General features: G+C 35.5%; 1 protein-coding gene across 5 annotated transcripts in view; it reads right to left on the reverse strand.

The window, feature by feature from the left end:
• Positions 1–13,153: 13,153 nt before the first annotated feature.
• PCDH17 (protocadherin 17) overlaps positions 13,154–26,308 on the reverse strand; it is a 105,027-nt gene continuing 91,872 nt past the window's right edge. For all 5 annotated transcript variants that reach the window (XM_045076605.1, XM_045076608.1, XM_045076606.1 and 2 more), the window contains one exon: positions 13,154–17,893. In XM_045076605.1, the coding sequence (XP_044932540.1) occupies positions 17,211–17,893 (683 nt within the window). In that variant the 3' untranslated portion in view covers positions 13,154–17,210. The remainder of the gene's footprint in view (positions 17,894–26,308) is intronic.

The following is a 26,308-nucleotide window of genomic DNA, read 5'->3' on the forward strand; positions in this document are numbered from 1 at the left end:
TTAAAAACTTTATTAATTTGAGAGAGAGAGAAAGAGCATGAGTAAGGGGTCGGAAGGAAAGGGAGAAGCAGTCTCCTCACTGAGCAGGGAGCTGGGCTCAGGGCTCCTGAGGCTTGGGTCATGACCCCAGGAGTCATGAGGTCCTGGGGTCATGACCCAAGCCAAAGGCAGATGTTTAACCATTTGAGCCACCCAGGTGCCTCTAATTTGATCCTTTAACAAACATCAAAATTAAAAACATAAAAACCACTTTAAAACCTTTTCTTTTTTTTCCAGACCCTCATTTTACTGTGTTCTTAGCATACATATAATCTAATTAATGGGAGTTCCAGCACTAAATGTATGTTCACACCTTCAACTGGATCTCCCAAAGTTGGATTTAGTAAGTTCTCGAGTGCTGAATATTAAGTTGTGAATTGTATGTCAGATTTAGTTATTATTTCTTGAGATCTCTGACATGAAACAGTAATGACCACTGAACAGGCATAGTTTCCTAAGAATAGCCTAAGCCAAGAAACCGAAATGGGAGAAAGGAAAACAAAAATCTAACGTACAATGAGATCTAGTACATGGGCTTTCTGATAAATGACTCATGTTGTCAGAGGATTCAGTAGAGTCTATCAGCATATATTTCAAAGTACAGTAACATGTAGGGTCTGTTTTTGTTTGGTAAGGCGTGGGAGCTCTGATTTTACTTTGTGACATAACCCTCTCTTCCACTCCCCCGGTGTTCAGTAGTGTTTTTCTGTTGGCAGGGATGAGAGCATTGTACAAATTAAAGGGGAATATTTCCAGGAATATTCATTTCTCAAGTAGTCATTTTAAAAAATTTTTGACTTTAGGATTGGTCTTACAAGTTCATATACATTGAGACTTTTTTTAAAGTATAATTTGATCTTAAAAGAAATTAAAAAGACCATTTTTATTGAGTAGAAGTATTATTAAAATGTGTATCTCTTAAACCTAAATTATATTTTATATTTTCAGAAGATTGCATTTTATACTTGATATACTTTTATAAAATACTATCGAAAGTACATGGTTATATTATGCATTATGTCTGGATTAAAGAATCTTTCATTAACTTTTCATTTTTATTTAAAGGGAGTCACATATAAATTGCTCCAGTGTGGGCTATTACCAAGATTTCTTCTTGTGAAATCCTAAAAGTTCAGGTGTGCTAAAAATACAAGAAATTTCTCATGGGAATTTTGCTCTTTCTGGATGAGAATATAAGAATATTTTACTTCCCTTCGAAAAACACAAAGGAACAGGTGTTAGGTTTCATGATTTGGGGAAAATCAGAAATTAAATTGCTTTTTCCAGATTAGATACTGATATTTTTTTAAATAATGCTACTTTGCCTAGGGAAATTTAACTTAATCCTATGCCATTGATTTACATAGGCATTAAAGCTGTTTTCATGAGCTTTGAGAGAAAAGGAAACTAAACACTTGCAATTATTTTTCCTTGAATTTTCCCAACCTTCACATTATTTCTACTTATTTAAAAATAATTTTCCTGACTTCTGAGAAAAGTTACACAAAGCTCTTTCTTTGGAATTTTTTTAAATAAAAAATAAAGGACGATTTCTTTTTTTTCTATTGTCTCTTAAGTGTTTTTACCCTTCCTCCTTTTCAATTCGAAGCAAGTCTTTTCAAGTTCTTCTCACATTTGTCACCTCATTCATTTGTGATCCCCTTGTAATTTCCTGGCGCTCACTTTCATGGTTTGCATATGTTGCACAAAGCTGAAATCAGGTATAATCAATTGCATAACATAGTACTTCCACTGAAACACAACTATAAATGATTTTGAGTATTATCTGAGAGTCTATTCATTACTTTAAGTCAGAAATAGCTGCAGTGGTGATACATATTTTTCTGAAATTTCAATAAAACAATATTTTTGTCTGCCTGTTGATTTGACTTAAAACAATCCCACAGTTTTTACAACCATCTGAGTTACATAACAAGACTCAATTACACCAGGTGGTATTGACTGATGTATTTAATAATGTAATAAAGATGCCAACCATGACAGAATTGGTTAGTTTGATATTAGGGCAAAATGCCATTTCTTCCACAAAGTTGGCTAATAAAAAATATTGCTTACAATGTGATGAAACCTGTCAAGTAAATTTATGGTATGCAAAATTCATAAGCTCTCAAGTATTTCTTTGGAGTTTGGCAGTCTGGATAGCCTGCAGGATGCTCTGTTTGTGTAAGAAACAAACAAATTGAATGGCGGGTGAGCTGGCGAGTAAGCAGTCCACATTACGATTGATTAATTGGGAATATTTCATGTTCTGTATCCATCTTTTATCTAGAATGTTCTTCTTTGGAGAGTTCTATATTTCACATTCAATTTTTATGTTCACTTGCAAGTTTCTCTGGTCCCACAATTCAAAGAGAGTCTGTTGAAGGGGAAATTAGAGGCTGTGATTCAGAATTCAGTGAGTCTAGTCTCTGCAGAAACTTGGCAGAGGATAGAATCAGTTCTTGGGATGCCAAATTTAGTGGCCCTGGGCCAGATGCTAATTTTGAATGCATGGCACACATCACTTTGTGTCTCGATTAAGCCATGTCTGTGAATCCCATGCAAGCCCGGCAACAGATTTTATGCAACCCATGTATTAGTGTTCAGCGCATCATAGATTTCATTCTGGCTTTAAACATGTGACAGAAATTACTTCTTTTACATTATAAATTCCACCTCTTTGGGGGAAAAAAAAAAAGCAAGGGATGTTAATTGACTTTTTTTTTTGTCCATGATTATTTAAAACTGAATAATATCAATTTTGGTCGTTTCTTATAAAGGTGTATTCAAGAAGAAAGAACTCATCTTACATAAATGCAAAAATATGGTAAGAATAACGGAAGATTATTTTCCCTTTCCACTCACTTGCTTCTTTAGTATATGTTAGATCATGAATTTGGATTTTTTAATTAAGCTAATGCAGAAGTCCTAGAGAAGTCTAATAAAAATTATGGAGCAAAAAAACTAAATGTCAATTTATAAAACTGAATGAAGAGGCTTTATTTTATTATAATATTTCCACCTTCTTTGGATCACCCTGCTATTCTCTCACCTGGCTATCTTACCAGCATATTTTTTTTTCTTTTTCAAAGATTTTATTTATTTATTTGACAGACAAAGATCACAAGTAGGCAGAGAGGCAGGCAGAGAGAGAGGAGGAAGCAGGTTCCCGGCTGAGCAGAGAGCCCGATGCAGGGCTTGATTCCAGGACCCTGAGACCATGACCCAAGCATATTTCTTTTTGTTTTCTGCACTGGCAATCGAAAACTTTCAGTGTATGTGGACCTGCAGAGATATACCACCCTTTTTTGCTTAGGAGTATGTCTGGCATTGTTCTTGTCTGAATAATTTGTAAGTATATATACATGAATGTATTTTTACATGTAAACATTTTTTTAAAGTTTCTAACATAGATATTTTTAAGGGAGTTGGAGCCAGGGAGTGATAGATAGGATAGATCTGTTGTCTTAATGTGCTGACCTTGAACTGTGCCAACTTGCTCTGTTTTCAACCCAGATTAAAAAGGCCAGGATGAATCAGATACAGCTGGCTCTGTGAGTTACAATAAAACATAAGATTCTTGTAAATCTATTGTGTGAGAGCTATACGCAAGTCTTCTGTCTATACTAATAATTTTTTTAAATCACCCAGTGGATGAGAAATCCTGACTTTTGTTCAGGGGAAAGAGTCCATTAGTTAAATGATTGATTTTGAGCTTAAATTTTTTTTTTCCTCCTCAGCATTTTATTTTGTTTCTGTGTTTCTTTTTAGTGTATTTTATGCAACTCTGAGTCTTTAGTCACCATTGGATACTTAAAAGGGAAAGGAGAAGAAAAGGCAAGGACTAAATTAGAAACTCCTTTTGAATTCGTTGCCTTTTATTCTCGCCATCTTCTTCTGAGTCAGAAATGTTACTTTTTTTTTTTTTTTGGAATTAAGAGGAAAAAAAAGGTTTCAATGTAAATTATATCGTTATTTTACAACATGCTTGCATTGGCCTAAGGGAAACACAAATTGAAACAGAAGAAACTTCTGAAGCACAGTATGAAAAAAATCTTATTTTCATCCAACACTGGCTTGACTTTGAGTGGCTCTGGTCTAAATTGTGGGTACCATGGTCATATATAATGGAGATGAGATTGGGGAGGCCTGACATCTCTTAATTTATTTATTCTACCAGTGTAATGCTAGCCACCTCCTGTTTTTATTATACCAATTTAATGCCAGCCATTTCCTGTTTTCATTAGACCATTGTAATGCTAGCCTCCCACTGTTCTCATTAGTGCAGGACTGTGTAATGGCAGCCACCTCATGTTTTCATTATAACGGAGCTGTATGGTGCCAGCTGCCACTTGTTTAACTTTACTGAGAAGCATTTGACCATGGACTACATACTTCTAAAAGCTAGTAGCAAACAAGGTAAAGGAGTCCAGGGTTCTGTTGAAATAGTGGTAAGTGGTTATGTGACTTATTTGCTATTAAAGTGCAAGAAATATAGTTGCTGGTAACAGCTGGGAAACGACAATAAACCGGATAACCCCTTGAACCTTTTTGTCATTATTGTTGTTTTGTTGTGTTTTGTTTTAGAATAATTTGTCTGACAAAGACCATCAATAAGATTTTCAGACTCTGTATTATGGTTACATATGGATAGATTTATATTACCCAGAGGAGTCGATTGCAACAATGGATGGTGTTCATGGAGAGTTTACTATGTGTCCAGAGTGTTTCTAAACTTGCTAAGGAATATCTCACTTATTTCTTACAATTTCTTTACAATTGCCTTATTTATCCCCATTTTACAGATGGAGAGGTGAAATATATGGTAGTTACATAATTCATGGGCTGGCAAATTTCCTCTTTAAAGACCAAATAGTAGAGGCTTTTTCTGCTTTGCGGGGCATACGGCTTTGCCCTAACTACTCAGCTCTGCTGCTATCCTGAAAATACAGTAATGAATTGGTATGCCTGGCTTCCAATAAATCTTTATTTATGAAAATAAGCTGGAGGGATGGATTTGGCCGAAAGGCTATAGTTGGCCCACTCCTGATATAAGGTCACAAAAGCTAGAGTGGTAAGAAACAATTATAGTTCTAATTGAGGCAGTTCAGCTGCTCACCCTATGACTTTACACTAACATCCTCTATTTCTGTCCGTACCTTTGTAACTGGCAATACCTCCAATTCCATTCATGCAGGACCCTTTATTATGCAATGATTAAAGTTTTCAAAGAGAAAAAACAACTTTGCTCAATTATGTACTTTAAAATATTTTTTGTTTTATTCTCTATGTTCCTTGTTTTCTCCCTAATGCTTTTATTTATGAAGCACTTAAGAATGCTTTTGAATAATAACCTACACATGAAATGTATTACAGAAAATAAAAGTAGTTCTTTCCTACAGATTAAGAAAATAAGCTATCAAATTTATTTTGACCTACATTTTCTTTTCTTTATGCAAAAACGTTATGGAGTAATTTCTTTTTTGAATCCAGCACTTTGTCACCCTCAGATTGCCGTATTATTAACATTACCAAATAGGGTAATTGACAGATGTGTATAGTTTGTTGAAATGATTAAAAGCTGTGGAGAATTGTAACCTGTCAGTGTTCCCTGGGAAACAAAGTCCTATCCATCTGTTAGGGGACTCTCTAAATGACTGTAATGAGTCACCTTAAAAATGGCAGCTGTCACCCTAGGATGTGAACCTTGAAGCAAGAAAAAAATAATAATGTATTTATATATAAAGATGCATGTGCTTTAATGAAAAAGGAAAATATATTCCCAAATTTCATGCTCTTGATCACAGAAGGAGGTCAGAAAGCAGGGCTTTGTTGTATTAGTCTGTGATGTACAGTTTCCATCCCCTGTCTGTCTGAGGTCAATAGAAGTCAGGCAAGAAGGAGTGATGTCGAAGTTCGGTAAGACATTCGATGTCTGCCTGTAACTCCTCACTTGTCTTTAACATTTCTCAAAATGAATATACCCTCACAATGAACTTTGTGTGGCTCCGCGTCACCTGTGGAAATTACCTTTATTGAACTGCAACAGCAGAGACTCAGAGAAGACTGAAGCAAGAAGTCAGAACACTGGTTGTGAGGCTAGAAAAGACCAGGGTTCTTCCTGTCCTCTCCCGGCTACTGGGTTCAGTGTCGCCAAGTAAAGATAGAGGAGCAAGATGGTTCTTATATTCATTCTCTTCTTTAACCATTTCGGTTTTCTCTCTTAGTTTTGGTGTTTTATCTAAAATAGGGCAGGTGGAGTTATTACATTTGCTGTGAAATAAAATGCAAATTCCACTATGCAAATAGACCATTAGGAAGTAAATTAGCTTGAACAGTAGTGGTATTTCAGCAATTATATTGCTTTTTAATATGGAGAAATTCCAGCATAAATAAAACCCAGCAGGTTTGTATGTGAGCTGGGTCGGTGACTGAGTCTCCACTGGAAGGAGGCCCCTGAGGTGGGAGGCTGTGATTTTCAACATCTTCCTGGTCTGTTGGTAACACCAGCACTCACTACAGTGTATAATAACCATTTTTAACATGCTTAATGCACATCTAGACCAAATAAAATCTCAAATGTGGATTGGCTATGGTAATTACTATTTATATTAATTGGCCTGTCAGTGTGCAGACTTTCAACTTTGCCACTGGAGTTCCTGTCACCCTTTTAACACATTATCATTATTATTTTTAAACCAGAGTCATTTCAAGTTCAAATTCATAAAATGTGCATTGGAACCGCCCACCTTGCATTACAGATGGGTAAAACAGAATGTGTCAAGAGAAATAAAACTTTTAAGGAACCATTTGCACTAACCTTCCCCTCACCTCATTTAGAAAGTCAATCTGACATTTTTTGGCATTCCACATATTACTTTGAAAGAATTAAAATCAGTATTTATGGTAGGAAGATGCCTAAGAGATCAATGGAGGCATTCATTCTGCAGCGTCTGGGCACATTTATGGTCACCTAGCTTCTGCGTTAACATTGCCATTCCTTGATCTGCCTCCATCATCATCACCTTTTCTAGGATTTGACTGCCCCACATTCCCAGTGTCATTGCAGAGACAGATTCTACATACACAGTGGGGACAGATAACTGAGGTTGGAGGATAAGTTGATCATGCCAATTGCCTATAAGGCACAATAGACTCAAGATGGCCCCGGAGGCAGACTCTTTTCCCTCCCTTTACAGCTGGGGGATTTTGTTTTACCTGCCCTTCTCAGGAAATCAGTTTCAGACTACTCCAGGAGGAGTAAAGCAAACAACGACCATCCCGACCATCCCAAGCAACACCTTTTCTTTTCGTTCGATGGAGATTCCTCCAATTATCTGTATTACTGGTATTGTTTACAGTCTAAGATAATATTTGCAGCTGCAGAAAGCCACTGGCCCTGACTACCTACCAAGCAGACTATACCTGCAAGAAGTTGAACATAAGCCCTATGCTAAGGAATTTAGAAGACTTTCCAGGATTTTTCTCAAAACTATGGAAGAAGACATGTCAATCCACTTAGTACTTAATGCCCATTATTCAAAGCCCAATGTTGTTCACTCTTCTTTTCTTAACTCCATCCTCTCTCTCCAAGGCAGGATTTCTCAACCTGGGCATTTTGGACATATTTGATGGGGTGAATCTTTGTTGTAGGGGTCTGAACTGTGCATTACAGGACGTTTGGTGGCTTGCTAGGTGCCAGTAACAAACCAACTCCCTTGCCTCTTGAAAACTAAAATTGTCTCTAGATACTGCCAAAAAACTCTGGGAGGCAAAACTGCCCTCCAGTTGGAAATCGCCAATTGAAGTCATTATTCCCTATTTGGTGTCTAAATAATCAATAATTATAAGCTCCTCTACTGATATGCATAGAACATCATGGAAGCAATAAGACAAGGATACCTCTATCAGCCTGAGGGTTCTTGGGACAGCAGACATAGACAAAAGTTCTTAGGAATAGAATGATTCTGCTTGGCAGAATTCACACTGCAGATAATGAGGGGATGTTTGGAGAATCTGGAAATCTTAAAAACAAAAAAAAAAAAAAAAAAAACACTTTTCTGGGGATGAAATTCATCCATGTTCTTGATCTTTGTCTTTCTCTCCTGTCTCTCTTTGTCTCCCCAAATTTCCAACATGATTGCAGATTTCAAAGGGAGAATTATTTCTGGGAAGTTGGAAATATACAAATAAATACTCTGCTGAGGGCTTGAAGCTGAGAATTGCAAGATTCAGCAAAGTTGGCATTGCCTCTAGATAGTTGGATCTGCCCCAAGAACAAGGTCTATTAGGCAGCATCTTATAAAGAATGGATCACCAGGCCGCAGCAAGCTGTCCCAGTGTTATTTTCCTAAATTTGCATTCCACTTGGCAAAATTTTCACAGAGCTCTCCCAGCTTGTGAAGCTAATTCAGGTGTCCTCGATCCTCCTCTTCCTTGGACTAGGCATTCGAGTGATATCGCCTAAGCTCAGCATTCACTACAATTCCTGGCTTGACCTAACCCAGCTTTCTAACACTTTCTAACTTTCTAATCAGAAAATATTCCGACTCCATTTAAATGTTTTTGCGCACACTGCCTGTCTTCTTCCAGAATGCATTTCCTGTACATCGCCACTGCCAAAAGCCTGTCCCACCTTACATGCTCAATGCAAACACTGCTTTCTCCAAGACGCTGCGATGATTCCCTCTCCCATCTCTCTTTTCCTCAGCTGAAAGTGCTTGTGTTCTCTTCCCTCTCTCTCTCCATTTTTGTCTACTGCAACTTGCACTTCTCTCATAGTACCAACTATAATCTGTATTCAGGAAAATACCTTCATTTCCCAGTGTATTTTAAATTTTATAGAGACAGAGACCATATTTTATTAAAATCTGTATGCTCCATTGTATTCAAAAACACTATATATATATGCTCCACAAATTAATGTTGAATTGGGATGTCACATTCTAAGGAGGAAAATCACTAGAGAGGCCACATTTGACCCATTCATTTTTTTTTTCCCTCCTCTGGACTATGAACACAAAGTAAATTTTAGTAGTTATCCAAAATGAAAGAAATGATGAAATATGTATAGTGGCTGAATTTCAGAGGTGTTTGGGGAATAAATGCAGATTGAGAAATCATAAGTACACAATCTCAGAGGTAAGGGTCTTTTCTTATCTTCAATCAAAGCCAACCATTTCACATAAGATATTAAAATGAGGATTCCTTAGCATATAGGAATTAGTAATAATAGAGTAAGATGATTCACTTTCTCTTTTTCAACCTTTCAATGAAATAGCTAGGCAGTCTCACATAAAAATATTTAGCTAAGATCCTGCATCCTAACCTATTCACTGCTTTACATATTTCTATTATATTTTACTATGCATTTTGTCCATTTTAACATTCCATGTAGGTTACATCTAAAAATATTATCGGTTTTCTTATAGGTTAATAAAAGCAACTTGGACATTTTCCACATTGATGTAATTATTAGGAAACACATCACTATCTCCATTATTGATTCATAGCCATGCAGATATATATACATATATAATTTTAAAATGGGAAAATAATAGATGATTTTGAGATAAAATTATGAAATAAGAATGAGTTTAAGAGAATAGCCACATGCAAGCCAGCTATTTGATACTATAATGTTTGGTACTACAAATAGAGACAAAAATCTAATTTTAAAAGGGAAAGGATAACAGTTTAAAAATCTTATCTGAAACAAATTATTATATTGAAGACAGTCTCTCAACTGCAATGTATGAAAGAATAATATAAAAATATGATTTAATATTGCTAAAGAGATATATGGAGATATTCAGCAAATCAATAAAATGAATGAATATTATATCCTACCTATTTGAATTTAGGTTTTCAAGATATAAACTAGTTGATTCGTGTTAATAGGCTATTAAAATTTATTTCTGGACCTCTTGAAAATAAAGTTGGTTCTCTGTAAATTGTAGAGAAGTAGTAAACCTTTAGTAAGTTAAATTCAGGCAGAATAGAACTTCACTTTTGATTAACTGAAAATGACTCAGATAACACCTGCAGTGTCTCTTTTCATCTGATCATTGAAGGAGCCAATGATACAACATTTTATCCATTGTGGATGTGGCAAGTCATAGATTAAAAAAAAAAAAAAATGTGTTGTTCATCACTTAGCCATATTGCTACTGCTTAAATTCCTTCTCACCTTTATTTTGTGACACTAGCTTTTGAAAGTAGTCAACTCTCATGCTTGTCTATGTACATATTAATCCCCATATATATATATATGTAATATTTTAAATGTTTCCTTAGTATTACTGGAGTTTATGTGACTATTTAAAAGAAAGCAATTATTTATTAGTTTACTATGTGCCAAAATTCATGATTAAAGGAATTTAATGCAGCCTTACAATTTTTTCTAGATACCAAGTTCACAGAAAAACTAATATCCCATAATATTCATTTAGAATAGTCTGGAGAACTTACCGCCAATGTTGTGAACCAGTTTTATAGATAGCAACAAAAACTTGAAAGCAATCTTAAGAAAGGCATGATTCTTCTGATGTCTTTTCATTTTCTTGGAGACTACAATCCCTATTCTCTATTAATTATTTAATACTGTTATGAACTATTAACATAGTTCATATGCCTGTCTACTTAAAGGGAAATGTATATCACTGAAATAGTTTAATTTTTTCAGATAATGAATTTAAGATACTAAAGGCAAAAACTATTAAATAGGGCAAGACTGCAGAATTCACAAAATCTGGAACAAGAAGAAGCGCTGCACCCTCTTTTAAGAAGAAGAACTTTTAAGTTTAAGTGTGGTTTTAGGACTTCCTAGCTACTTGCCCTTGGGTAAGTCCTTTTACCATTTTGAGTTTCAGAATCCTTAATTTTTTAATATCTTGTGAATTTGTGAAAGTGCTGTGAATTGGAAAGTTCTTGACAAACGGAATTTATCAGTATTAATTTAGGCTTATGCAATTGTTCTTTTATTTGGTTGGCCTTATCCTGTAAACCCTTAGGGAAGCAAGCACAATTTTCATACAATTACTGAATACCAATATTTAAAAATATATATATATATAATGATTATCTGTATAAGGTAAACAAAGACTTCCAAATTTGGTTTTGTTTGTTATTAGTGATCTTTGAAAAATATTATGAAAGTAGATTTTAAAAATATAAATCATAATCAAGATGTAGTTTATAAAATGATATCTATAATATAATATGTATCCAAAAAAAAGGAGTGGAACAAGTAATAACTTGGTCCTCTCAAAATGAAATGTTTTACTTGAAAGACAAAACCCAAAATACCTCTCTTGACCTAATGGGTGGTAAGTCAAACTCTGTGATACAAAATTTGTAAAATCTCACTAAAATCTTCCCTCTTTCAATCAGTGCTTGTAAGATACTCATTACCATTTAAAGTAGTTTGAAAAAATAAAGTTATTTTTTGACAACTCTTTCTGAAATATTTGGTAATTCTTTCTGATACAATAACAGAGGCTGCACCCTCTTTTAAGAATACTGAGAATTTAAGTCCTAGTGTACAATGGGTTGTTTAGTACTATTAGTGTCTAAAACGAACAGAAAATGATATATTTCCTTAGTGAACCATGTGCAACCTTCTCTAAAAGCACGTAATAAAGAGTTTGAGGATGGTCCATTAACCTGCTGATCAATTTCTGTGTACTATATTGATGCTATAGTGACCTTTAAGAATTCATTCTCATCATATCCTACAAAGAATTGTTCTGTACCCTTGTCAAATAATTGTATTTTGTGGGCATATTTACTTAAAAAGATGTAATCTGAGGGACTTAATAGCTTATTGACATGATGTAAACTTGTAATATGTGTTCCATTCATGACTTCCTTCTAACTGCAGTATTGCCATTAGGGTTCCTCATTTGGGTGACTTAGAGTTCCCTCAACCCTGGTCAGATGGTTCAGGAGAACCAATTAACAGCTTGCTCTACCCTTACCCTTGAAAGTGATGAATGACATGGTAGACATATGGTTTTTGTTATTCTTAAACAAGAACTTATTTTCATTTTGAAAAATAAGTAGTGTCAAGGCAACATAAGTTACATTCCTATGTTAGTGTATATCACAAACTACAGGTACTCCGAGGGCAAAATCATTGTCTTCTGCTTAGTTCTTTGAACTTAGGATCCTTGTATAGCACTAAGTCGTGTTCAATAAAAAAAGAAACAGAATTCAGCAAAGAAATGAGTAAAAGAATGAATATATAAGCCAGTTAGTCTATCCCAAAAACTTAAACCGTAAAGATCTTCTGTAATGTGGAAAAGCCATGCACACTTCTTCTTCTGTAATGTGGAAAAGCCATGCATACTTCTTTGATACGTAATGTGCTGTTAAAAGAAAATTAAGATAAAGAAAAATCCAAATGGGCAAATTGTTCTGTTTTTTTTTTTTTTTTTTTTTTTTTTTTTTTAATATTTAGGAAATGCCATTCACTGAGAATGAGAAAGTATAAATAAGGGGTATGTGGAGAAACTAAGGGAAGATGCAAACAACCCAATCCAATTTATATAAAGAGCAAGGTGTATTAGAACTTACTTATTTGTTTCTCCCACAAGACTGTGACCCAGGGACCACTCCTCTGTTTACTCTCTACTTCTGGGGCCTAGTAGCCAAGGGCAAACACACACTAGCAATTCAGTAGATGTTTGTTGAATGAGTAGGAGAGGCTTATTATTTTAAGATACCATGATAAATATGTATTGACTTTAAAATTTTAATTTATAAATATGTGTTTTCATCAATCATGTATGAGAAAGATTTAAAAAAGGACTTTTCTGAAGTCCTTTTGATTCTCGTACTAAATTACTCTCAAACAAACTGTAGCTATGAAAAGCCACAAGTGTCTAGGTCATGACTCCATGGTAATCATTTGACCAGTCACCTTATCGAAGCTATCTGAAAGACGGTTAACTTGATGAGACCTAGTGATGTTATTGTTAAATAAATTTTTAACAAATCTTATTTTACTGGTAAACAAATAACTAGCTGAACAGTTGTGATGGAACGTCCCTGTGGTACACAGTGTATAATACACCACTTCTGTGTTAACGAATTCAAGGGAAAGAAACGCCACTATTAGTAATAGCTTTTTATTCGGAGTCCTCATTTTCCAGATAGGTCACATTAAACACAGCCATTAAACAATAGCGTTGAGATAGATCCATACAATGTATGCTGCTTTTGTTGTTGCTGTCCTTGTTCACCAATTGCTTGGTGCAGCTAAGAACCTTATGGAGTGATGGGGTTGATACATGGGAATAGCCAACCTGCAAAACACTGGGGCCAGGAAAGTCAGACTTTAATCAGGTCTCATTCAATTATGTTTCAAATCAACACATCTTGATAGCCAAAACTCTCATTTGAATTAATGCTGTGATAAATGCTGTCTGTTGTCAAAGAATATAATTAGACAATAATGAGTGGGCATCTATTATGCCAGACCTCAGTCTACTTGTTGACCTCAGCAGCTTCTACTCCATTAGGCAACAAACAGCTTTTAGCCTAGTTCAAATAAAGCATACTGCTCTATTACTACATGACTTTTTTTTATGGTGTCATTTTTTATATCGAGCACTGCCTATATACTTTAAAGGGAAGTCATGTTTTACAAGATCTCGGGAAAATGAAACAAAGTCAATTTCCCAACCAGGAATTCAATTAATTCATGGGGGTGGTGAGCCAATCCTTATAGATGGCCTGCAATAAGGGTAAGTATGTAAGGTTAAGAAATAATATGAAAGCATTCTTTACAATTGCATGATATGTCTCTTTAATGTTTACTTTGGTATAGGTATAACTAACACTGATTCTCACTACTTTTAACTTTGATGAAAAGATCTTTCATTAACATTTAATGAAAAGATTGTTGTGTTACTGATTGTTTTTAGTTCACCAGTGAACAGTGTTTAGAACTTTTTGACTTTCTTACAAAAATTTCTATAAATTCTTATTCTGTGCTTGACTTCAGTTACTGAAAGACCTAAAGGACAAAGTATTATCAAATTATTATTATTTTTTTGAATGTGTGGGATTTTTTGAGGGGTTAGTATTTGAAGGATGTGAATTAAGACAATTTTTCCGTATTCTGAATTATGCCAAAACTGCTTGAAATATCACTGTTTGATCATGCATCACCCCTCAGAGCAAGTTGCTCTCTACAGGGGTGATTTTGGCATCTCATAGACTTCCACAGAAGCCAAGCACCAGAGGTCTGTGATAAAGGCAGTCGTCAGCCAAATGAACAAACACGAGATTCCCTCAACTCAACTATAAAAGCTCAGAGTCCTGACTGCTGAATTACCACCAACTTGTAAATAAATAATCACTACTAAATACAGGTAATGTGTTAAACAGCTAACGCTAGTAAATCACCAGTGACAGAGCCTAAAGGTAAATCCCTCACACATTGGCACAACCAATTCTTAAAATTTTATAGTGTTTTAATGTCTTCAGACACATATAATAAATTGAACAACTGGTTACTCAGCGTTAAGAATGTTTTAAAAATAAAGCCTACTCTCTTTGTTGATTTCATTTATATACTGCCTTAGATTGTACTACATGGCTATCTGTCTAGTCAGAGAGAGGAAACACTTGGTAAGACTAAATGGAAATTAGTTTTCCATCAAATTTCAGCTATCAAGCTAAATCAACCTGTAGTCTCCTGGCAAAAAAATAACATCATATAACAGAGACAACACATTTCAGATACATAAATTGTCCAAAATATAGAGAGTCAATTAGGTTTCACGTGTACAAGATCCCTTCTTTTCTAATTTAAACATTTATGAGTAATAAAAACCAAGAGTAGAGCTTTGGAAAGGCTGTTACTAGGAACCAAATACAGTTCTCGAGAGAATAAGGCTGATGGGAGTTGTCCACTCTTCCCTTTCAGAGCTGTTTTGCAAACGAGGTACAGTCTAAAATCTTGACGACATTTGACAGAAATATTTTCAGTTGAATTTTTTGAGGTTTAAAATTACAAAACTTAATTCAGTTCAATGTTTGTTTTTGCTTTTGCTTTTGTTTTCCATTTAATGATTTTATGACATTTATGCTGTTTCTACACTGGCTTGGTGGCCAGAAAAGAAGGCACAGAATTCTCCACCAGTTTGCAAATAACGCATTTTTCTGCTCCAGTGCACAAACAGCCTTTATTTAACTCAGCACCACATTTTCTAAGGTATGGGCTGGAAACTGTTTGTCATGAAGCTGTAAAATGCCAAAAATTTTAAACGCTGAAGGAAAATGTCAATCAAGGCATTTTCCCATCTGCTGCTACTTCTGCAAGTGCTAATTTTGTTTTTCCCAATTCCTGAAATTTGAGGTTTCCTAGCCTCATATGGAAGTAAGTTTGAAACTTGCTAAATGCCACAAGAAAAGGTGTAACCAGATGAAGGAAGAGAAGGTGTATTGTTCTCAAAGGACACCAATAAAAAGAGGCAGAAGAGTATACAGAAAAAGGAAAAACATTTTGTTAAGACCCAGACCTCTTGAAACACACTACACAATGCAAGGAACCAGTGCTGGTACCACACATGCATTAAAGCATTTCTCATGGTTTTGAAATATAATGGGAACACACATCTTGAACCACTTAAGATACTTTTGAGAAACCAATCAACGTTATGATATCTACATAGGCAGAAGCTGGATGTTATTGAAAAAATGTGAACAAGTTTCAGGTATCGGTACAAATGTAACTCTTGTGATTTAGCGTGACTTTAATAAAAGCTTCTACAAGGACTTGCACATAACCATGACTGATGGATGTCTTTTTTGACCTTTCAGTTAGCTCCATTGGCTCACTCAAACACATTTTGAACAGATTATGTACTGTAGTACTTGGTAGACTATACATTAAACAAGAGACTCTGCTCTGAGGCACTGCTTCCCACACTCCATGGGGAAAAGGAAGCAGGAAAAAACAAAACTCATAGAGTTCGACAGCTACCGAGGCAACACTTGCCATTTACAATATAAGCCCAAATATTTTTGCAACACAACTATATATTAATTTAATAAAATACACAATATAGCTCTTATACACTCAACAATTTGGCTCATATGCACTGAATCTGCAATAAATCAATAAAAATATGTCATTTGATGTAAACACATTGAATTTCTTACATTTGCACATTTAAATGGTCATGTGATTGGTGTATGCCTAAGACAGTTTCACTTTCCTGAGCTATTTTAGTGTCCACAAATGAAAAAAATGTATTAATCATGTTAATTTCCTCTGCATATTATCATTCAATGGTAACTATTTTTCAGGTCAAATTTAAAACATATCCATCATTATTTGTGTGTTTGTTGGACACTAAAATGCTGAAGAGGCATTTTAAACCTTTTAAAATTTCTTCTCCATTAATGAAGTGAATTAGTCTATGTGTGTGCAGGACAAATGGACTATATCTTTTTACATTTAACTTTTATACGACATGAAGTGTCTTACAAATGACCAAGGTTTTTTTTTTTGTTTTGTTTGTTTTTTTTTTTTTTTTTTTTTTTTATTTTTTTTTCGACTAATGATATGGAATGTTCTTTGTGTTTGTATGTGTGGCAGGTAACTTTATACAGAAATGTTTACCACAAATATGTGTTAATGTTTGGTGTAGCTTGGACTACTGCAAGGTCTTTTCGGGACTTTAAGTAGAAGCCTGTGGTGACTGCTAGAAATCCACCACAGATCACAAATTATGACCCTGCTTTGTATGGGGTTTATAGGTAAACAGTTAAGTCAGCATAAATCACGGAGGACAGTCTTAAGAGTGATCAGAAATACTTCAATTCTCACACTGCACACCTTCCTAACAGATTGTCAAAAGGTGACTCGTTCCTCATCCTCCTTTTTCTTCTTTCTTTTCTCTTCCTCTTTTTTCTTTTCTCTTTCAGCATCGTTAATTCTGTCCTAATATAAGTTTGGTCAAAACAAAACCATTGTTATCTCTGAAAAAGAAACAGCAGTGAAAAGAACATACTTGTGGGCACTTCAGATGTTCACTAAAAGCCTTAAAGCAGCATTGGTCTTTCTTCATCCCTGTAAAACGGGTTGTCACCAGGAGGGATCATTTTTAAATCAACAGGAGAGACAAGAAAATGCCAATGCTTTTTTTTTTTTTTTTTCACTTTCTCACAGCCACAGGGTCGTTTCCCCGGCAGTCCTGCAAAAGCTTATCGATTTCTCTCACGACTTCCTCCGCATCCACCGATTCTCTGCCCAGATCCCTGGTCGGGTGGTCGAGCTGCTCGAGAACAGCACCCATCTCGCTGGAATCCCTGCTGGCTCTAGAATGCACATCTGCAAAGACCCTTGCCATCTGATCGGAAGCCATGAACGGAGGGTCTCTTGGTTGCTTACTGGGTGACAGATACTGACTGTCAGTGGGCAAGTATTGGCCGCTTGCTTCGGCCAGGGCTCCTGGTTTTGCTTCACAGCCATCCAGAGAGCCTTTTGTTGAGGTGCAAGGCTCGATGCATGCCTTGGTTGGGCTGCTTGATGCTGAGGGGACCTCTTGGAGGAGAGGGCTCAGGGCACGTTTGGCTTTTAAATAAGGTTTAACATTGGCAATGAGAATAGTGTGCTCTCGCTTGTCTTTTCCAAATGTACAAAAAGTCTTTTTCCCAGTGGGATTCACAGTTTCGTAAGTCTCAGTCTCAACATTAGCTTCGACTGTGGGTACAAAGAGATTTGTGCGGTAATCTGCATTTTCAGCCTGATTGGCTGCAGGGAACTGTGGCATCCAACACCTGTCAGAATGACCAAGCACTCGGCATTCATCTGTGCAATTAACACACTCTTCTGGTTCTGCAAAACAAAAAAATAGAAAACAGCAAATCCAATCATTAGGGTTGCTTTTAAATTTCTACTGAGGCTGTGATCAGCTCTCAGTGGGCTTGTTTGACCTCTGGTCTCTTAATTAAAAAGGGAAAGAAAACAATAATTAAAACATTTCAGGATGGTTGCATAAACCTGCTGGTTGAGACAATGGTTTTATTTAAGTCTTTTCTCTAGATATTAATGAATTCCCATAGCCTGGGAAGAAGTAAAAAGTGGCCATTGGAGAATCATTCTCAGTAGAATAGAACATCACTGTAAACTAATCTCCTGGGGATATCAGTTAGTCTTTGTTCTGTATAACCCATCCTGGAAACAGTGAACTTCAAAAAGGATTACCAGGATTAATTTTTCAAATCAAATAATGGGGTAAAAACTAGATCGCATACTTCCAAGTCCTAAGCTGCTGCTTTTTTTTTTCCCCCCATGATTTGTCCCTATTTGCTTGTAATTGTTATTTTGGTGACAGTCATGAAATAAAAGGTTTCCTTTAAAAACTACTTTTCCTACTGAGAGGAGAAAATGGAATTTTCTATCAGAATGTGTTATGAATAAACTTGTCAAAAAAGTGCACATTCCTATTTTATTAGATATGGATATAGATCATGTAATCAGTTTTCTTCACTCCAGCTTTTTGTTTTTAGTGTAAGTAGGTGAAAATGGATTTAGTCAACAGATATAGTTCAGATGAATGACAACTCATGATTTCCTATTTAAAGGATAATGTTTTCTGTGAGAATGTTTGCTTCTCTCTTTTGCCAATAGGCATAGAGAAAATCTAAATAAAGCATTCTTTAATGATCCCTATTTCAAAGATGCTGAACAGAAAATATGAAAGAAAATTCCTTGATTATGACAACAGCTGTGTAATTCCACCATCCCAATATTTTAAACTATAACTTTGAACAGCATCTTCCCACTTGTCCCTTTCATCTACAAATGATTGTTTCCCTTTATGTTTAATGGTTCTTTTTAAATCAGGGACTTTTTTTTTTTTCCAGGAGAGGATATTTACAATTCACCTCTGTGTGATGGGAATAGAATTCCCTACACATTTAGGAACACTTGGGATAGCCATTTAATTGATGTGAGAGGATCCCTACAAATTCATAGTGTCCTGTGCAGGGCACAATCCTCCCCCCCCCGCCCCCGGCCACAAATACGTGAGAGGTATTTAAAATAGAAGGCACCTGAATTTAACAGCACTGGTAAATTTATACAGTTACTTTGTAAAGTCATATATAAAATCTGAGTTCCTATTTAAAACACATAAATAATTCCTTATCCAAAAAAGGAAAAAAATAAACCACAGCTTGATTTATTTCAAAAGGTTTTAGAATAAAATCATTTCTTATGAAATTAAACTTTTTTAGAAAGGAGTCAGAATAGTGTCTTGACGGAACAAAAATACTGTGGTATTTCATCCCATGTGTCATTCATACCTGTGAAATGTTAAAAATGATTTCAAGTGGCTTGCCTCTTTTTTAATTTTGTCATGTTTTCAAAAAATATATTTACAGATGAATGAATGAAATATGTTCAGTTTATTATGCACTACAGGTAAGAATGGTGAAAGGCAGTCTCAAACTGAACTCAAAAACTCATACCCCAGAGACTCAAATACTATCTGCGCCTTGGAAGATTGTTAGGCAGATGGACATAAAGAGCAGCAGAAAAATCTAGACATAGAAATTTTCTTGGAAGACTTCCTATATGAATTTGAAGTCAAGGAGACATTTAAAAAACAAACAGATAGCAGAAAATTTTAACATCAGGTATTTGTTTTCTTTACCTATTCTGAATGGGGATCATAAATATAACCTCTACAACTGTGTCAGTCTGTGTTAGAAAAGAAATATATATCATTTCATTCAACCAATTTTATCCTCCAAAAACACAGTAGAAAATTTCACTATCTGTTTCATTTGATAATACTTCTGTGCCTTTTAAGGTCACAACTTTAAAAAATAATATTTATAACCCACATATTCTTTTTGAAATATGCTAACATAGTTTTATATTCCAATATTGACTAGCCTTCAATTTCAGCAATTTGGGTAGCCTGACACTGCATGAATTCAATACGAATTTAAGAAGAGAGTGAAAGAGACAAAATAATGCAGATGTATGAAAGTATAAATCGACCTTGAATTTGAAACCATCAACATGAAATGATTGTTTGCAGTTAACAGCTGAAAATCTACAGCTTTTTACTTGACTCCTTTATGTCACAACCTAGGGAGCAAATTCTAAGTATTGATCATGACACATTATAAGCTGTTCACCTTCTGATTAGACTGTAATTTTGACGGTAGCGGTTCCCAGCCAGTGAAGATAATCTAATGGATACTTTTGCACAAGCAGCAGAAACTGTGACCAAAAAGTGAACGATTACTGCCAAGGGTCAAATAAGAATTTATGAGAAAGTAAAATTATTCCTGAAGGAACATAAATAAATAGATGAATAGGTAGGTACAAAAAAGGGAATAGGTAGGTACAAACAAAGAGGTAGTGGAGCACCTGGGTGGTTCAGTGGTTAAGCCTCTGCCTTCGGCTCAGGTCATGATCTCAGGGTCCTGGGATTGAGCCCCGCATCGGGCTCTCTGCTTGGTGGGGAGCCTGCTTCGCCCATTCTCTCTCTGCCTGCCTCTCTGCCTACTTGTGATCTCTGTCTGTCAAATAAATAAATAATATCTTAAAAAAAAAAGAGGTAGTATATAATGAATGACTATCCAGACATAAACATTAACAAAATGAGAAATGTAGAAAGAAAAAAGAGGGGAGAAGGAAAGCTAAGTGAAGGGAGGGACAGAGGAGGGAGGGACAGTTGTGCAGGAGGGTTTCTATCATGTGTAGCTTCTGTTATATATTTTTAAGATCCCCTCAATAAACTAAATATGTATCATAAAAATAATAGTGTGGAGTATCTTCTCCAGACCTGGAGCTACAAGGTCAAACTCTTTCCTGTGCCTTAGGGACAACAGATCTCAGAATAGGTATGTTGAATTATATGCCACAGAAATGAAAAAGAAGCAAATTATGTAGACAGCAGCTATTAGCATAGATTGGATATTTGTATCAGAAAACAAATTCAGAGACCCTGGATAGAAGAAATCAAGGCAAACATAATGGATCCCAGATTCACTTTTTTTTCTTCTGGACCAATCTGAGGTTACAAAGAGATTATTTATGCCCATTTTCACCCTTTCCTCAATATAACATGATGACCCTTTTCATAGCATGCACAATTTGCCAAAAAAAGATAGCATAATCCAAATGGTATGCGGATGAGAAACTGAGAGATAAGCATACTTATAGTGCACAGAGAAAACAATTCTGAAGGCCAACAGCTGGGATTCTGGGCAGTTCTGCCTACAGGGAAAGTTTACAGTGTCTCAGTTTTAAAATATATGATTCCTTGAAGGACTATGTGACAATCTGATAAATTTAAATACTTGTTTAGTATTAAGAATTTTCTATATACCTATAGTCACATCTATTACACAAGCTCTCAAAAAGAGGGATCTAAACATACTCATCTTAATTATTTTAATTTTCATCCTAATGTATATTATATTTTTGCAAAAGACATAAAGTCACTCAAGTGACTCTAGCACTTGCAATTCAGCTGTACAATAAACCACACAAACACACACACATACATATATAAACGTTTATATGTGTGTGTATGTATGTAAAAAATGAGCTTTCAGGCACCTGGGTGGCCAGTCGATTGAGTGTCTGGCTTCTGCCTTCAGCTCAGGTCATGATCCCAGGGTCCCAAGATGGAGGCCAGCATCTGGCTCCCTGCTCAGCAGGAAGCCTGCTTTCCCTCTCCCTCTGATGCTCCCCCCTATTTATGCCCTCTCTCTCTGTCAGATAAATAAAATTTTTTTTAAAAAATTGAGCTTTCTACAGGATATAGACCAAACAAAATTTTAAAACTCAAATGTATAACCAATGAATTCCTGAAAACTAACTATCAGTAATTGTCATAAGAGAAATACAAATAAATCAAATGCACAAGAAAGTTCTACGTTCACAGTTTAGGAGATAACATAAATACATATAAAACGCACACATATATCTACACACATTTTATATATAAAACATTACATATAATGTACATATGCAGGTATAAATCTTTTTATTTCAAATCTCCAAGGACATTTTCATCTTTCCCTTTGCCCTACCGTAGGTATGAAATCCATGATTGAATCAACAACTTGACTACCCCTGACTTTAGAATTCTATGTAATTCAAATTGATTTAGACATAAAGATGTCTGAAATCTGCATATGCATATTTGCTGACATATAGGAAAGCTCTGTCTTTTTAACCTAGACTAAGCAGTTTAATAACTTAATCTTGGCGATATGAGGCAAGCAATCATTTGGTGCCAAAATACTCCTTCAAAGGAACTGTCATTGTGGAAGTTACACTTCTGTGAGGAAAGAAAATATTTAGGTAAGACATCAACTACCTGCCCTTATATTATTGGGTTTTAGCAAGCTTTCACAAAGGTGTCCATAATTCAATGTTTACCATGTGATTTTCACATTGTAACGTCACCGTATCATTAGGGATGCACAGCCATTTCTACAACGGGTAAGAAGAGCCAAAGAGTACTATGCATAAGATTAAAATTTGAAGCCAAAGCACTGTTTAAATCAGCAAGGACTACTAAAGATTAAGGGAGCCTTAGCTAAACATGTTCATTTCGGGAAAAGTCAGGAGAAACAATCCTTGTGTGTTATGACTCAGTGGTGTTCACTACAAAGGGAATGTGTCAAGGAGCCAGTCTCCGTAAAATTTCTTAGTCCAGAGTAAAACTACCTATTTATTCTAGTCTCTCTCACTGTCAGGCAGGAATTTATCACAAATCAGAATTTAAGCTTATTTTCCCTGTCTTCAAAGTGCTTTATTTACCACACTACCCAAAGAAAGATACTTGGCAACTAATTTGTTTCTACTTAGGGAGCTATCAGAAAACATAAAAGGATTTCCTCCCCTTAGTTTCACTTGCTTGCTGCCTCCAGAGCCCACATATTTGTACAAAAACATGCATATAGTTTCTAGCTTAAGAGCTTCACATATGCATCTGATTTCATTTTTTATAATGAAGAAATAAACATCTGTGCCATAGAAATCCGAAAACCAAAATCCACAAGTCGGGGCATCAATGTGGAAGTTCTAAGATGCTATGGCTGGGGGGTAAGGGCATTTGAGAGACAGGGAATTTGCTCTGCTTTTTGACTGTCAACAAAAAGCATTTATTTATGCTTTGTAAACAGCTTTAAATAGGAATAGTTTTGTTCTTTGAGTGTGGTGGTTGCTACTGTTTCTAACAGCATCTTAAAATTAGAGTTGTTTCCAAGTAGACAACTCTATAAATGGAAGTCCATTTTTTATTTGTTCTCATTTTTCTTTTTTATTTCTAATTTACCTCCTTTCACCAGCATAAGCTTTCATAACACCTAATTAGCTGTCTGGAAAAGCAAAGAGCAGGCACCCATCTCTATTTATGGCTGGCACTGGTATTTTGGAGATAAACTCTACAGAAGCTAAACTAGGGACCCATCAGATTACCCACCAGCAAATAATGACAAGCCAAGACCTTCAACTGGAAGTTTCTGGGTACCAGTTTTCTACTGAAAGATTTTACTGGTATAAGACCAGCTTGTTTTTGCTGTCTTTTTCTGTTCTTCAGCACACACTCTCCATTTCACGCATGTAAACACTCTCCCTCATGATTGCGACAAATTACAACTTAATCCAAATATATTTGAACATATCAGATAAAAAGTTATCGATGCTAAGAATAGAGTCATTACCTCAAAATACAGTCCAACAGATCTCTAATAAAATTTTCCTTGCAGTGAATTGACATAATTCACACGATCCTGTGAGCTGACACTTTTCTAACATAAACAATTCTTTCTTTTTTTGGTGGTTGATTATTATTCACTTGCTTTACTTTACCATTTTATAAACTCGTTATACTTGTTATGATGAGAAGGTGAATCATTCCATATAAACTGCACTTTAATCTATATTCATTCAAATTATTTCCATTTATGGTCTCTATGTCCCATTTACTAGTCCATTAGTTAAAAATAAACCTTCTGATTTCGCTCTGACTAGGAGAGGAGTAAAAATTTCACTTTCAATATTACTTCTAGAGACAGTTTTGGAAAGTTGCCTCAAAACTTTTTTTTTCCCCTGTGTCAGAATAAGAAAGAAAGGAGCACATTACAATTTTATCACATTTTTTTTTTTCGTGCTAATGTTCACATGACTGCCAGGCTTAATTTTAGCACAATTTTTAATAAGCTTGGTGCATCCCTCGTGCAGAGAAGAAAAAGGAAAGGGTTGGGGAAAATGCAGCATCAGAAAATCAACTACTTTACTTCAGCTAAGTGATCTTTTGTCTGTTGCTTTGTATTTCCCATGCTGCTTGTGCACAGGAAGCTCTTGTTTTACTAATCGAATAACATATAGGATGTTTTTGTTTCTTTTATTATTTTAACATAAGGGGGACCATGTCTCTTTTTATAATATGCTGATGTGCTCATCTTATGAGGATGCCTGTTTACATGGGCAGCAATACAACGATTAAACACTATATATACAACTCCAGAAACTTAAAATTACTTCTTAATAATTGGCCATAAGGAATCAGAAATTGGAAACACAGTTCCCGTAGTAAAAAACTCTGAGAGAAATGTGTATGTATTTTTAGGTTGATCCACTGCCAATCAGGCTTTCAGATTTTACCTCATTGTGAAATACCATTCTGTCTGCTTTTGATAGGTGGAAAGCACATTTTGAAGAGGAAGTTATTATAATACCATCAAATAGTCAAACCGTGGTAGCTTTGAAGTAGCAATTCTCTAGCGTGCACCTGCATTGCACAATGCTTTCCAATGTACTGCCACGGCTGCATTCAGACACAGAGACCACTGGCCTATATCATATTCAACTGCATCCAATTGCAGCTGGGTATTTGGAGCACTTGGAGCATTTGCACTTACTATTCAGTGCACCTGCACGCCTTCAGGGATGGTTTTAAGTGTTTGTGACCCTTTGGACATAATAACATGTCTACCAGAGTGAATTTTCTGGCATATATATTAACAACCCATAGATAATGCTCTGAGATGAAGAAAACATAAATTAAATGGAAGCTTATGTTAAGGAATGAAAGCAAAAATATATAAGAAGATTTAATGTGCACACAAGAAGAATATTTTAAAAAAATGAGAATGAGAATCCAAACCTTGCATTGGGAATCTATAGCAAAAATATAATTATGTATCCTGGTATACTGCTCTGGAGTTAACATTCCATTTTTAGCTGCCCCCTTCCCCCAATCCCATACTGTAGGTGCAGCCGTCACCTGGGGCAGCATCAGATGCTTGGAAGTGAAGGCACAGATAAATGGTGCCATCACTTTCTTAACTGGTATGCTGAGGAGGACTGGCTCTGAAGCTTACTATAGTAATGAAACAAACTTTGTTTTTTTTTGTTTTTTTTTTTTTTTTTGTTTTGAGAAAAGGACTCTGACAGGGCTTCTCAAGGAAAAACAGTACAACTCAAATGAGCCACCAGAGGAAAGACAGCTCAAACTCAGTGACAATATTAGATGTACAGCTCAGTAGTTAGTTTCGAGAAGTTATGCTCAAGCATTCAGAAGGTAAGAATGAATAAAACACCAACTTTGTGCTTCAGGCATTGGAAGTTTTTGAGCAAAGGCATCTTGAATGGAATGTTGTAGAATAATAAGGTTGTGTCAAGAAAAGGTTTGTAGTAAGTAAACCTATGTCTATCCACTTCTAAAATTCTCCAGCCTGTAAGATTTTATCTCCCCACTAAGGCATTTGAATTTTGACTAGAAATTAGAAAATAGGTTTAAAACCATCTAGGGGAAATAATTCATGATCAATTACATTTTGAATTATGTCATACGAGTGTCAAGCAACAAAGAAGTGGTGCTTGATGGCAATTCAAAGGATGATCAGGGTTTCAATAAATAGTGGAGAGCAGGAACAGGATGATACAGGTAAAGGGATTAGAAAGTGAAATAATACCCACACAGGATTGTGCATTTCACAGGGTAGTAAAAGACCAGCTTTATAAGTCAAAGAACATACATTGCAATGCCAAAACATAAAAAAATAATTTATCGAAAATTCACTGGGATTTAAAAGACAATGAAAACTCTCTGAATAAAAACAAATGTAATGAAGCAGGCCACGGACCACTGTTACAGATACCTGAGCAATGTATGGTATGTCTCAGAAGATTCTTGAAATATTTAGGTGCTTGATTGAAAAGATATTAGACAACATTTATTAACATACAAAACTGAGATGAGCCACAGGG

This window comes from Mustela putorius, unplaced genomic scaffold, assembly GCF_011764305.1.
Source record: "Mustela putorius furo isolate JIRA1106 unplaced genomic scaffold, ASM1176430v1.1 tig00000179_pilon_pilon_pilon, whole genome shotgun sequence".
NCBI classification, from domain to species: domain Eukaryota; kingdom Metazoa; phylum Chordata; class Mammalia; order Carnivora; family Mustelidae; genus Mustela; species Mustela putorius.